The 14380-nt window shown below is 49.6% G+C and overlaps 1 protein-coding gene across 2 annotated transcripts in view; it reads right to left on the bottom strand.

The window, feature by feature from the left end:
* Window positions 1-7024: 7024 nt before the first annotated feature.
* KIF5A (kinesin family member 5A) overlaps window positions 7025-14380 on the bottom strand; it is a 32208-nt gene continuing 24852 nt past the window's right edge. For both annotated transcript variants that reach the window (XM_079775781.1, XM_079775782.1), the window contains 12 exons: window positions 14185-14302; window positions 13767-13831; window positions 13551-13660; window positions 13076-13177; window positions 12490-12550; window positions 12179-12250; window positions 11915-12019; window positions 9177-9393; window positions 8566-8719; window positions 8191-8273; window positions 7765-7792; window positions 7025-7296 (listed from right to left, as the gene is read on the bottom strand). In XM_079775781.1, coding sequence (XP_079631907.1) covers window positions 7218-7296; window positions 7765-7792; window positions 8191-8273; window positions 8566-8719; window positions 9177-9393; window positions 11915-12019; window positions 12179-12250; window positions 12490-12550; window positions 13076-13177; window positions 13551-13660; window positions 13767-13831; window positions 14185-14302 — 1194 coding nt within the window. In that variant the 3' untranslated portion in view covers window positions 7025-7217. The remainder of the gene's footprint in view (window positions 7297-7764; window positions 7793-8190; window positions 8274-8565; window positions 8720-9176; window positions 9394-11914; window positions 12020-12178; window positions 12251-12489; window positions 12551-13075; window positions 13178-13550; window positions 13661-13766; window positions 13832-14184; window positions 14303-14380) is intronic.

Genomic DNA, 14380 nt, shown 5'->3' with positions numbered 1-14380 from the left:
CGCACTGCGGTGGGTGGGCTCCCCTGGCGCTGGGGCGGCGCGCGGAGGCCGTGTCCCCGGAGGCTGCGCGCGGTCCGCGGGCCCTCGCAGGTCCTCGAGGCCGCGGGGGTGCGGCCTGGGCTGGCCTGTTCACTCTTCGGTCGGGAGCTTCTTTGCTGCAAAGTCGCCGCCTGCTGGTTTTGCCCAGTTTCTAGGAGTAACCTCCCGGCTGAGGGTAACCCCAAAGCATTTAACGAACTAGAACCCTTAAATGATTTTAAGGTATTACACGTGCCTGTTTTTAGAAGGGTCACTCTGCATGGTTCCGGAGGGTGCCTGGAGTACTGCCAAAGTCTAGGCACGAGGTGATGAACTAAAACAGTAGCTGTTATGATGGAAAGAAGGGATGGCATCTAAAGGTCTCGTTTGATGTCAATTTGGAAAATTCTTAGTGATGTGGGGAGTTTGAGGGAACGGGAGACATTGAGAATGAATCGCAGGCTTCTGGCTGAGGTGAAGAGAGATGGTGGCGACATGAAAAGGTGAAGTTTAGGCAAAAAGAGTTCAGTTTGGAACATGGTAGGGCAGTGGTCGGCAAACTCATTAGTCAACAGAGCCAAATATCAACAGTGCAACGATTGAAATTTCTTTTGAGAGCCAAATTTTTTAAACTTAAAACTTCTTCTAACGCCACTTCTTCAAAATAGACTCGCCCAGGCCGTGGTATTTTGTGGAAGAGCCACACTCAAGGGGCCAAAGAGCCGCGTTTGCCGACCACTGTGGTAGGGGTACCTGAGGTCAATTGGACATACAGGCCCGCAGTTCAGCAGAATGGTTTGTGCTGGGAATACAGATTTTATTGTTGTGGAATCTGTGGGCATGGATGAGATCTCTCAGAGAGAGAGCAAGGAAAGAACCAAGGGCTGGACCTTGGTGTACACCAGTACTTAAGAAGCCAGTGTGGCTGGGTGACTGAGTGTGGACCCAGGCACCAGGAAGTCACCGGTTCAATTCCCAGTCAGGGCACATGCCTGGGTTTCAGGCTCCATGGCAGGGGTGGGAGGGGGTCGGGGGATGAGGGGTGCAGATGTTTCTATCTTTCTCTCCCTCTCCCTTCCTCTCTAAAAATTAAAAACAAACAAACATATGTTTTAAAAGTATTTTTTTAAAAAAGACTTCTGGGAAAAGGCTGAGAAGGGGTGGCCAGAGAAGTAAAGGAGCCAGGAGAGAGAGCAGGGGCACAGAAGCCAAGAGAGCGGCGTTTCAAGAAGGATTGAGTGAAGAGCACTGTCCAATGTTACAGAGAGGTGAAGCAAGACAAGGATGGAGAAGTAAGTGCCAATTGTACTTGGTAACTAGTGACCTTTGGAGCAGTTTCACCAGAACAAGAGCCAGATCAAGGTGGGTTGAAGAATGAGTGGGAGGAGAGGAAGTGGGGACAGAAGCCTGGGACTTTTTTTTTGGATATTTGGTATTAAGAAAACAAGATAGGGCGTCTCTTAAAGAGAAGCACACAGTAAAGAGGGACCTTTAAGGGAGACCTTAGAAGGAGAAGGGAAGCCCTGGCTAGTATAGCTCAGTTGGTTGGGTGTTGTCCCGTGCACCAAAAGGTTGCTCTTTGAATTCCCTGTCAGGGCACATGCCTGGGTTCTGGGCTTGATCCCCAGTAGGGGGCGTGCAGGAGGCAGCCAATGGATGCTCTCACATTGATGTTTCTCTCTTCTCCTGTCCTCTCTCTCTAAAAATCAATAAAAAATATTTTGAAATAAAAACGCAAAAACAAAAACAAAAACAAGGGAAGAAATCATTGGACAGAAGTTAACAAAGAAGATGCAAACTGCCCAAGTCTGCATCACTTTTAGTTACCTTATTCTATATAATAAAAGCCTAATATGCTAAGTGTCCGACTGTTCATTCTTCCAGTTGCTATGACGTGCACTGACCACCAGGGGGCAGATGCTCCAACCAGTAGGTTAGCTTGCTGCTGGGGTCTGGCTGATCAGGACTGGACAGGAGGGGCCAGACATGCCCTGGAGCCCTTCCGTGTTCCTTCCAGGGGGGCTAGCCAATCTCCCACAGTCCCTCCCTGGCTGGCCCCCGATTGCCCTGATGAACTGGGCGAGACAGGTGGGACATGCCCTGGAGCCCTCCCATGGTCCCTCCCTGGTGGGGTCCCTTGGCCTGGCCTGTGCCCTCTGGCAATCCAGGACCCCTCGGGGGATGTTGGAGAGCTGGGTTCGCCCGATCCCCGCAGGCCAGGCTGAGGGACCCCACTGGTGCACGAATCTGTGCACCAGGCCTCTAGTTTTATATATTAATCTCTGAGTATCTCAAGAATGAAAGATCTAGAAGGAACTTGCTTTAACCTAGAGAAGGGAGATTTATCACTTGTCAGAAGGGAGAGAGAAAGGAAAGGATCTGTGCAGATATATGTAAGTAAGAAGGTGTGTGTATGGGGGGGATGAAGGAGTTCATGTTCAATAACCTTAATTTTCCCCTTTTTAAAAAAAATGTTTTTATTGATTTTTTAGAGAGAGAGAAAGAGGGAGAGATAGAAACATCAGCATCAATTGGCTGCCTTTTGCACACCCCCTACTGGAGATTGAGCCCGCAACCCGGGCATGTGCCCTGACCAGGAATCAAACCGTGACCTCCTGGTTCATGGGTGGACGCTCAAACACTGAGCCACACCGGCCAAGCTAAAATTTCCCTTTAAGGCAGAGTTGTTGCTTATGAGAGAAGGTGAGAAGGGGTCTTGAGGAGTAAGGGTTTAGACTAGTTGCCCTGGGGGTAGGAGAGGAAACTGTAAGGATACACAGAAGAAAGGTTAAACAGCATGGAAGGTCCAGATAGGTTTGCAGGCTTTTTGTTTTTAGCTGCCCCAGTGTTTTCATTGTGCAGTTGTCTCCATTCATCTCAGCAGCTTTGAGGCATGAGTAGAGAAGACAGGTAGGAGTATGCTCTAAAATGGGGATAAGGAGGGTGATTGTGGGAGATGGTCATGGGACAAAAGAACTGAGCTGTTTGCAAAGGCAAGATAGAGACACACTGGAAAGGAACAAATTGATGCTGGGGCTGAGGAGATGGTCTGGGATAGAAATGAGAACAGGATATTATTTTTTTGTTAAAAATTTCCAACAACCACCTGGCCAGTGTGGCTCAGTTGGTTGAGCATCGTCCCCTATACCAGGAAGTTGTTGGTTCAATTCCTGGTCAGGGCAAATGTCCTGGTGTGGGCTCGATCCCCAGTATGGGGCATGATCAATGATGTTTCTCTCTTTCTCTCTTTCCCTCTCCTGCTCCCTCTCCCTTCCTCTCTCTGAAAAAATAAATAAATAAATAAAAAATTACCAACAACCTAGAAAGATGCCCACCAATAGTGGAATGGTTGAATAAGTTATAGGATAAATAGCGCAGGCCAATATGCTCAGTGGTTAGAGCATCGACCCTAGCACCAAAGGGTCACGGGTTTGACTCCCAGACAAGGGCACATACCTGAGTTGCAGGTTCAATCCCCAGCCCTGGATAGGGTGTGTGTTGGAGGCAACCAATTGATGTGTCTTTCACATCGATGTTTTTCTCTCACTCCCCCCCACACACACACACTTTCTCTAAAAATCAATGAAAAAATATATATATGTTTTAATAAGGTAAATCTATGTATATTGACATGAAATGATTCCCAGGATATTGTCAAGTGGGGGGAAAACACTCTGTGTGTAAATATATAGAAAAACATCTGGAAGGATATATACCACACTGTCAAATGCCATAATATGCAAGGAAAAGAGAGACGGGAAGGAAAAGATTTACACCACCATACAGATATCATTGAATTTATTTTATTTTAAAGGTATCTATGTACATCAAATAAATACACACTGGGGTTTGTGCATTTTGGTTTGTCTTCCACACTGGCATGCAACATTTGGCAGATGTGAGTGGGCCGGCCAGGGGCCCCTGTGGTAACCCTGGCTCTCTGAAAGGGATGCAGTGAGTGTTGGGGGGAGGAGGAAGATGTAGAGTGAACCTTCCGGTGAAGGCTTTGTGTGTGTGTTGTTTCTGACGAATGTAAGTGAATTCTATTTCTCTTACATCTTTCTTGCTAAAGAGAAGGCTGCTTCCTCTATCACCTCCCTCTGCATCTGCCCTACCTTCACATTCTCTTATGTGTTTTAAAAGAATCATTTGGTGGCAAGATTATGTAAAACCCACTGGATTCTTAAATGCCCTCCTGGCAAATATTAGCACAAGTCTACAGGTGCACAGGTATCTTCTTCCTCCCCACCTGGGTCTCGGAGAGAGGATGGCTCACCCACCCACCTTTTCCCTCTTTGCTATGAGTTGCAAGCTTAGGACAGGGAAGTCAGATTGAACTCCATTCCTCAGAGCAGTGGTTTTCAAACTACTCTACAGAACTCTCAAAGTTTCTTAGGACTGTTCAAGGACTCCTCAACGAGTGAAGCATTTACTACCAAACAAAGAAAATGCAAACTGCCCAGGTCTGCATCACTTTTAGTAATTTTTTCTATTAGGGTTCTATATAAGATTTCTTTGGAAAAATGTTTGAATATCACTGCATTGGATTTATTCCACATCCCTCGGACATTTCTCCCCTCCCGCTGCATTGCTCCTTCATTGCTAAAAGGGAGAAAGGACTCTTTCCTTGGAGGCCTGGGCTAACACAGCCTCTCACAATGAGCTTTTTTCCCTGACTTAGAAGCTCGGGGATGGTTGCCCTGCTGCTGGCGGATCCTGTTCTTCCATCCTCGATAAGACTGGGTATCTGGGCATCAGACTTCCTTAATTTGGGCTGGCTTGTGACCTCCACTCTCCATCCCTGCAGTTACCTGGAAAACCACCTTAGCACCATGGAGAAGGAAAAGATGTCTGAAACCAAAACAGTAGTCCTATCCATTGCATGAGGGTTGAAGGGCTTGGGGGAAGAGACACCCACTTCCAGCCCTGGGGTTCCTCCACCTCTGGAAAATCTGCCCTGCCCCTTTCTTTAAAGTGCACTTACCAGATGGGGATATTATAGAAGGAACTCTTTGTAAAAAAAAAAAAAAGTTTGTTACGTGTAAATTGGGGAAAAGGCAGGCTCCAGCTTGAAAGAAAGGCATCGCAAGATAGACATTTTGCCAACGAACTGGAAGCCGCCAAACCAAAAGGTGGAGATGGGAAGAAATGCATCCCAATATGGGGCAGAGAAAGGAACCCCGCTCATCACCATGGCAAAAAATACTTAGGAATTTCCCAGCCTGTTCGCCCTCAACCCGAAGAAGCACTCACTTGACTATGCTTGCCTGTAAATATCACCATGGACAGATGAGCAGCTACTTGACTGACTGTCAGAAGGGTCTGCCTCCTCAACCTTCCGAAATATTTCAAAGCCCTGTAGGTTCTGGTCAGGAGCTCTGGGGTCAAGAATATCAAAAGGAGTTTTGAGGAGCAAGGGAAGTGGTCCCTTGGGCAATCTCTGCTCTTAGTCATCCAGGAGAGAACAGGAAGAGGGGGGCAAAAGGCAGACTTCAAGGGCAGAGGTGCACACCTGGAATCCCTCCATTCGGGCGAAGGGTGCACACCTGAAATCCCTCCATTCGGGCGAAGAAAATTCTACATGTAATTTAGTAGTCCTCCCACTTCACCCTCCCCTGTGCTGTATGTGAAAGAGGAGGGAGGAAGAAGAGTCTATTTCTGTATCTTTTTGTGATGTTAAGACATTCTTCTGCTTAAGGCTTTGTGTGTGTGTGTGTGTGTGTGTGTGTGTGTGTGTGTGTGTGTGTGTGTGAAGGGTCACAACCCTCTAGCTCCCGTTTTACCTTTTATCATCTCCGTGACTAACACCACACAGTGTGAGAGACGCATATGTGAGAGAAAGAAGAGACATTTGCCCTCCTCCCTATTCCCCCAAATGAGGAGGGTATACTATGTTTAGAAATTGCTAAATACATCATTAGATACTTAGAGAGTAAGACAGAAGAGAGACATAGTAGCAGCTTTTGATATACCGATACAAAGAGATACAGAGTAAGAGAAGACATCAAACGTAGTATAATCGAACAACAAGGGTTGGGGAGGGAGTTAGCATCAGAGACCACAGGTTTGCAGCATGCTGAGAGAAGAGGCCTCAGTCCCTCTTAGAAACTGGGGAGAAAGAGAAAGAGGTTGTGAGCAACCACCTGCTGCCCAGCCACTGGATAGGGACAGGGTGACATTTGTACAGACTTTGGTTTACAGCTCTGTTCCTTTAATACCAACAACCGGACACTATCCTCCCAGCCCCTCCTCCTCCACCCCAGATTTTCCTAACTCCTCCTTCTGCATTCCCACTTCTTTGCTTCTCCTGCCTTTCTGCCTACAGGTGCCTGGCCTACTGTCTTGGAAAAACCCCCAGAGAGGGCTCGGTTTGGATGCAGCCCAGTAAGACACTGGCTGTGTCCTCTCATTTCTAGTTCTCCAAGGACCCGAAGTGGGCCATAGAACAGGATCACAGTACCCAGTTCTGGGCCCTAAAGCCATCAAGGCGAGGAGCTGGGTGACACACAAGAACCGGGAGGGTGCCTGTGCTGCTACAGGAGAGGACCTGGGGCCTGAGGTGAGGAGGGAGCGGGGCTTGGAGGTGGAGACACAGCTGTTTTCCTCCTCCACTGAGCAAGACGAGAGGGGAATGCTAACACTCCTCCAACAAAAAATTAGACGCTTCGGGTATTTCCTGGAACTCATTGGTAACAGACAGATATAAGGAGAACAGGACACAGGTGCAGGAATAAATCAAACATCTCCTTTACTGGAGATGTCTTGGAAAATACCTATCCATCCAACATTATGTTAAGGTGGAGGCAGAGGGAGGGTTGAGATGATCTCCCAAAGTCTTGGAGGTATCTACCCAAGTTCCCTGACCCGTGTGTGGCTCGGAATCCACCCCCTCTCCCTTCTTTTAACATGTTGCAGTGACCCCTAGTGGCAGAGAGGCGGTACCCTGGTTACTCCTTTGGCCAAAAGGAAAGTGTAAGAGGGAAGGGAGGTGAGTGTCCAGAGGACCTGGAGGAACACAAATGTGGCCCCTCCAAGGGAAAGGCAGGAGTTGGGGACAGCTGTGTAGTAAAAGTTTTGAGATTATTAAAAAAAGTGGAAGAAACACGAGGTGAGGGCAAGAAAGTAGGAACCTGAGGTGGTCAGAGGAAGAGGCCTGAAGCTACCTGGAAGTGCAGGTCCGCAGCCGTCTGTGCGGGAGATTAGCTGGCTGCGGTCTCTTGGTGGAGAGGGAAGAGCTTGGCCTGGTCCTCAGCCTCATAGCCGCATGGCAGGTCACTCCTGGGAGAAGAGACCCAGCATAGTCACAGCGCTGTCAGCTGTCAGCCCCGTGTAAATGAAAGCATTCCTGTCACCTTGCTCTCATAGCATTCCTGTGAGGCAGTGAAGGGCAGGGACTAGTCTGGTTTTACAGGAATACAGGGGAAAGCAAGGCCAGAGAGATGGAATGGACTTGCTCAAGGTCACAAAGTTCCCAGAGGTAAGAGAGAAACCAGGGCATTTCCTACCAACTCCCATCACTGGGATGGGGAGAAGCCTCAGATGGGATTGGAGGAGGGGGCAGTATTCTGCACCGAGGCAGGGGCGGGACTGGATCTCCTGGACTACACAGTGATGGCAAGAAAGATTCTCATTTCCTCCTCCTTCCCCGGAAGGCTCCAGGGGACGTCTAACTAGGTGCACGAGGGACATTTAGTCATTTCTTCTGGCCCCACCCAGAGAACCCAAGAGCAGTGGGGACGGGTGTACCTGTTGTCGTTGATATCTGTGGCATTTCCTGAAGAGATCATCATTGAGGACACAGGATTAGAGGAGGAAAAAGGAGATTGGGCATTAGAAACAGTCTCCCCAACCCTCTCCCATCCTAATTCCTTAGAGAGAAAGGTAACACTCTTTGGAGCCTCGCTGCCATCTGGGCCTGTGGCACTCTTATCTACAGCTGCCCCATGCTGCATCATGATGCTGAGAAGAAGCCTCCCGGGGCCCTCCTGCAGGAGAGGAGGAGGGGGAAGGAAGGTAAGGGCGGGGACAGATATTGTAATGGGAGGGATCTACTTATAGGAATCCAGGCCCCTGAAGGGATGGGCAGTGTGCACGCTGTAGGTACAGGGTCACTTATACTTTTTGACTTGCCCTGGGGATCCTAAAGGCCGGTGACCCATCTTTCTCACTCACCGTTGTCCATGCTGGCCTTCTGGTAGGAAGCCAAGGTGCCTCCAGAAGACATGGCCCCGCTGCTGGCACAGGAGTTTGCAAAACTGGGTGGAGTAGAGCAGAGAGATGCAGCCTCTGGCACCCCCCGCCCCTTCACTATGCCAAGGACACATCCACACCCTCAGGGATGGAGCCATACACCCCGCCACTCCCCAGAGAATAGAAAACAAACATGGTCGCAGGCTGGGAAGGCAGATGCCCACCTTCTAAGGATTAATGAGAAAGAATTAATGAAGCTACTTAGGAGAAGAATCAAGTCTCAGCCAATAACTGACCTAACCTTATGCCTTATAGGGTCTTGGGTTGGGGTTCCAGCCTATGCCCTTGGTCACTCACTACATATCTGAGGTGGAGCTAGGTGCAGCCTGCAGGTACAAATTCTGGTAGTTCTGGAAGAGGCTGTTGGTATAACTGATGCACTCGGGGCTGCGGGTGCCATAGGGGTTGGTGGGTGAGGATGCTGGGTAGTGGCCAGGCCGGACGGGTTTGGCTGTAATAAAGAAAGGAAAGTTGGAGTTGAACCGAGTTGCTTATACGATAACTAGTAGCCCTGTGCACCAATCCGTGCACCAGTAGCTCTCTGCAGGGCCTGGCCGCTCCACGCCCGCTGCCCAGAGACTCTCAGCGGCCCAGAGGCCCATCCACGGTGACGAAGTAAGCATTCTGACAGGCCGCTCACACTGCCCGCTCTCAGTGGCCGCCCCCACCCCCCCGGGACTGGGGGACTCCTGCAGGGCTGAGAGGACTGGGCACCGCCATCTTTGTGACGTTGTGATGGTTAATTTGCATATTACCCTCTTATTAGATAGGATTTACTTTTATACTTTGGGGGGTATGGTTGGGAGTGGGCAGGTAGAGTAAAAACCAATAATGTAGTTTCTTGACACGTAGGAATTTCCCCAGGTGGTAACCCCCCCCTTACCTATTGCCATCCACTCCCCACTCACCAATCTGGGCAGAATGGCCTCTCTTGCCCGAGCTCTTGTACCGAACGGCCTCCTTAATGCGGTCTACCTCCTGCTGGTACCGGCGCTTGTCCTTCATGGCGCCCTCCTTGGCTTCCTTCAGTGCACCCTCCAGGGCCTTAACTCTCTCAGCCGTAGCCCTAAGTCGTTTTTCCAATTTAGGAAGCTCACAACGCAAATCTGCATTGTCACGTACCAGCTGCGGGGTGAGCCCAAGGGAAGAGGCAGGAAGAAAGGCAGGTGGCCCAAGACAGAGCCAGCAGCGGAGTGTGGGGTGCAGGTGGGGAGAGAGAATAAAGAAAAACAAAACCGAGTCAGAGGATTTGGAGGCCATGTTGTTTCCCCAAAATCCTCAGTCCCTGTACCTAACTTGCTGTTTTTAGCCAGTTCTTTCCTTCTCGCTGAACAAACGATGGTCAGGCATTATGAAACGTCACATTGTTTTCTGGGCAGCAAAACATGCCGACTCCACTGTAGCCCAGAACTCCTGTGATAGCGCCCTGTCCCAGTCTCCTCCTGGCCTAGAGATGCCCCCCTCCCCAATGTCTCCCAGCTTGTGCCAAACCAACAGCCCCAGGGCAACCATGGGGATGAGGCACCCCTCACCCAGGATGGCTTTATGGGCATGCACAGGGTGGGGCAGCAAGTAGCAGTTTGGAGAGTGGATATGGCATTGAGTGCAGGTGAGGTACAGTGCAGAGCAGGAGCAGAAGCTGGAATACAGGAGCCCCACCTCCCCTTCTACCCCCACACATACACACGATGCTCCATAGGAAGGAAAGAAAATGTTTGAGATTCACAAACATTTGAGCTCATTACCTTCACAGTCAAGGATTTCCTGAGCTGTCCCTCCCCCACTTAAATTAAGCTACAGGTAGCAACCACCTTGAAGCCAGAAAAGATGTCCTGAGCTTTTTACGGGGCCTCACACGTGACCAGGGGCACTATAGTTGGCCAAAGAGCCGGCCTTGGAAGACAGCAGGGGAATCAGTGTGACTGGCAATGCTGGGAGAAGGGACAGAGCTGGAAATACTTCTGTACCCCTTTAATTTTGGACAGTTTACAGATTACGAACAGTGTTTTGCTGGGGCAATAACTTAGTTTAATGGGGCTATAGCCTTGGCCGTTTAAGGTCCGATTAATGAAGAAGTTTCTACATCTCATTTTCCTTTTTAGCCTGTGTCCGCTGAGGTAGGAAATTTTGAGGAGTCCTCTCTCCTGTGAGTGAGTAGCTTTTGGAATTTGGGATTTGGAGCAGAGGCACAGTCTTCACCGGGGCTGGGGGGCGGGGGGGGGCGGGGAGAGACAGCCTGTGGTTTCCTGACGTCTGCCACAGCATGGATGATCATGGAGGACATTATGCCGAGTGACATAAACCAGTCTCCAAAGGACAGATACTGTATGACTCCACTTCTACGCGTGGTCAAAATCATGGAGACAGGGAGGAGAATGGCAGGTGCAGGGGCTGGGGGAGCAGGGAAGGAGGAGTTATTGTTTAGTGGACATAGAGTTTCAGTTCTCCACAATGAAAAGAGTTCTGGAGAAAAAATGATTAAGGTGGTAAATTTTGTTATGTGTATTTTACAATAACAATATTTGGTGGGAAAGGCAATATAATATGCATCTTGGTGGAGAAGGAAAATGAACACGCAGAAATTAAAAAGAATGCCAGAACTGATAACAAATGTTTCTCCCGTCTTTCAACTTTGCTATAAAATTATGTATTTTTCTAATAAGCAAAGGGAAAGAGATGGTAGCAAAGTCCTTTGCAAGCTCAAATAAAACAAACCCTGCAGACTACCATGGGGCCACAGTTCTGTGATTTTTGTCATTTTTTAAAAAAATGTATTGAGTGTCTACTCTATGTGCTGGACAGTGTACTGGGAGGAAAAGAAGTTAAGGTCCAGTTTAGTGAGAATATGGAATTTTAAAGTGGATTTGAAAGGAAGGGAATAAAGTAGAGGTAGAGGTTTATTTTATGAATTAGTTAAAAGAGCCAGCTAACTGTTGCACCTGTCTTCAAGGCTCAGCTATTTGGCTCTGTCTGCACCAAACATTTCCTGTCCTGACTCCTTTGGACTGCCCCTCTACCTCCCCACCCCATACCTTTGACACCCAGTCATCCACCTAAGGAACCGCAGCAGCAAGGAGGGCGACAGAGAGGCAGGGACTTAATACACAGGGCCAACCGGGGCTGGATGGGCCATCTAGAGCAGCGGTCGCCAACCGGTGGTCCGGGAGGTCCGAAGGGTTGGCGACCGCTGATCTAGAGGACATCATTGAATTTCCCTGCATGCCTGCCCCAGGCCTAGGCAGATGGAGTTCTCTCCGTCTCTCCCCGTGAAAAAGCCCGACTTCCCTGGCTGCTTCGTGTCTCACTGCTTTCTATCTCTGGCTAAAATCTGACCAGCATCCCCTGTGTATTGTTACAGCCCTTGCCTCTGAAACCTCTATCCATTTCAACCTTTCACTCCAACAACATAGAGGCCTGGGGATTCCACTTGAGCAAAGGCAGGTTGGGAGCTTTGAGAAGGGAAAACAGGCATGGAACAAAGAAAAAAGGTAAAAGTGGAACCAAATCTGGTATTAAAGAAGGGATCAGTGGGAAAAGTAAGGAAAACATGCAAGTAGATTTTCCTACATCCAAGGGGCCTCCGGGGATTTGGTATCCCAGGCACCTGGCCTCCAGAGTTCTCTTCACTCCTTCCCCCCACTCTTACCTGTTTGTGAACCTTTGTAAGCTGTTCCAGGTTGTTCTCAAGAAAGGAAATCTTCTGCTTTTGGGAGTGAATCCCCCCACTGTCCTCGGGCTCCATTTCTGCACTCTGATTAAAGACAGAGGGAAACACGGGGCTGTCTTGAAGCCAAACAGGTCCCACCCAGGCCAGGCCAAGCCGGCCCACAGGAGACCAAAGGGCTGGAGGACCCGAGAACAGGAGGAGAAGATGGGGGCCAGGAAGAGCCCGCGCGAGGACGGCACTCACTTTCTTGACTCGAGTCGTGACGTCTTGAACGAACAGCTTGCGAAGGTTGTGGAGGGTCTGGAGTTCCCGGGCCTGGAAAGAAAGATGAAAGACTGGGGTAGCCAAATACCAGGTCAACCTTTTACTCTGAAATTACTGGACCCTTCAGTCTATCCAGTCAGGTGAGTCACTCATCCTTTAGGAAAAGAGGTGTCCTAATGATGCCACAGACTGACTTTGCCGAGGGCAGGAGCAACGGGGATAGGAAGAATCAGGGGAGGAGACGAAGCCCCCTCCACCCCGCGAACTCAGCACAGACGGAAACCACTCACAACGGTCTCCTCCAGGCCCTTGAGGTCCTGCTTGGACTGCTCATGTCGCTCGTACAGAAATCTGGGGGAGGAGCAAAACAGAAGATTCTCTCAGGATTCTTCTCCCGCTTCCTTTCCTTTTACATTTTTTAAATTACCTATTATACAAGTTACCCATGTTCACTGTGCAGAAATTAGAAAAGGTGGAAAAAAGATAAGGAAGATGAGTTTCATAAAAAGCCCATGATTCTACTACACACAGATCAAACCACCATTAACATTTTGATGTCCGTCTTGCCAGACTCTTTTTTTCTATTCATGTACATCCCATAAATATTTTATGGGACCATTAACATACTGTTTTGTAACCTGCTTTTTACACTTAACAGAACATCGCAAACACCTTTCCCTGTCAGCTAATATTCAATAGAGGTCACTTCGGAAAGTCTCCTTTTTTTCCCCTTCCCTACCCCATCAAATTATTCTTTTGAGGCATTTGCTTTCTGCGGTCACCATATTCACATCTACACGGCACCCGGCCTCTGCAGGAGCGGCTGAGTCAGTCAGCCTCCGTGGCTGCTGGTCTGCAGGCGCCCCGGGCACTCACGTCAGCTCCTGGAGTTTGGTGCTCTTCTCCTGTTCTTCGTTCTTCAGCTTCTCGTAGTCGGACTGAAGCTTCTCCAGCTCTAACTGGAGCTTCTGGTTCAGGCTGTGGAGGGCAAGAGGTATGGCGACAACAAAAGGATGTGAATAACGGAGAAAGGGAAGACCAGTCCTCAAGCATTTTCCCTCTTGAACGAGTGAGTCCAGTTAGATTTGATGTATCTCCCTTCATATATAGGCAGGCTCAGGCCACTGTTTCCATGACAGAGTAAGGAACCCTGAGCTATCTAGTCAGAAGAGCCTTAAGTATTGGGACGAGGCCTTACTCCTGAACCTCCTGGAGTTGGGCAGCAAAGTCGTGTCATTGTTGGGGGAGTGACACATGGAAGTTAAAGAATAGGATCCGAGGGAGCATTTGAGTGGGCACAGCTGGGCAAGAGGACCGGGTAGAGACCAGAGCCGCCCTCGGGAACTCTTACTCTTTGAGCTCATCAATGATCTTTTGCTTCTCGTTGATCTCGTCCCGGAGCCGGGCCAGCTGCCGGTAATGGGCCTCCCGGTGACTCTCCATTTGCAGCTCCAGGGCCTTCTACAAACAACACCACCCCGAGCTCAAAGCCAGGCTCCCCAACACCAGCTCAGTGAGGGCCAGCACAGCCCTGCCAGGCCTGCCATTCCACACCTTCCCTACTCACCTTCACTTCGTCTGCATCCTGTGTGTCCGGCTCCTTGTCCTTTAAGGCCACTTCATGCACAGTTTCTAAAAGAGGGAAAGACAGCTTACACCGCACCCACCTCCACCAGGAAGAACTTCACATTGTGACCAGACCTCCAGGCAGGGCAGGGCACATCTACCCAGAATGGGCCCACCGGGATGTTCTTGCGGGTTAGGACAGCCCAGTGGATATTGCAGGGGCAGAGACAATGGAGTGTTTATGGTTCGTGTACAATACGCTACATGCAAAAGCTTGCTAAGTAGCATGTGAGTTGGTCTCCATTTGGGGGAGTGTGCAGTTGGGAGGTTTCTTTCGATGTTTGTCACTTTCAACTCCCTGCCCCCTCTGAGATCTCATATCCCAGGATGGATGGGTTGGAGGTTTAAGAAGGCCTCACCCTGGGCCTGGAGCTTGGCCAGCTCATCACTCAGGGAGTCATAGGACTCTTCCAGGTGCCGCTTCTTTAGCTCCACGCTCTGCATGTATTCCGTAAGCGAGCGGATCTTGGCCTCGTGCTGGTGGGGGAAGGGTTGGCGAGAGGAAGAGGATGGATGGGGCAAAGGTCACCACTCTGGGCAGCACAGACCTCTGTA

Source organism: Cnephaeus nilssonii, assembly GCF_951640355.1.
Source record: "Cnephaeus nilssonii genome assembly, chromosome: 6".
NCBI classification, from domain to species: Eukaryota; Metazoa; Chordata; class Mammalia; order Chiroptera; family Vespertilionidae; genus Cnephaeus; species Cnephaeus nilssonii.
This window is presented reverse-complemented; position numbering and strand designations above follow the sequence as displayed.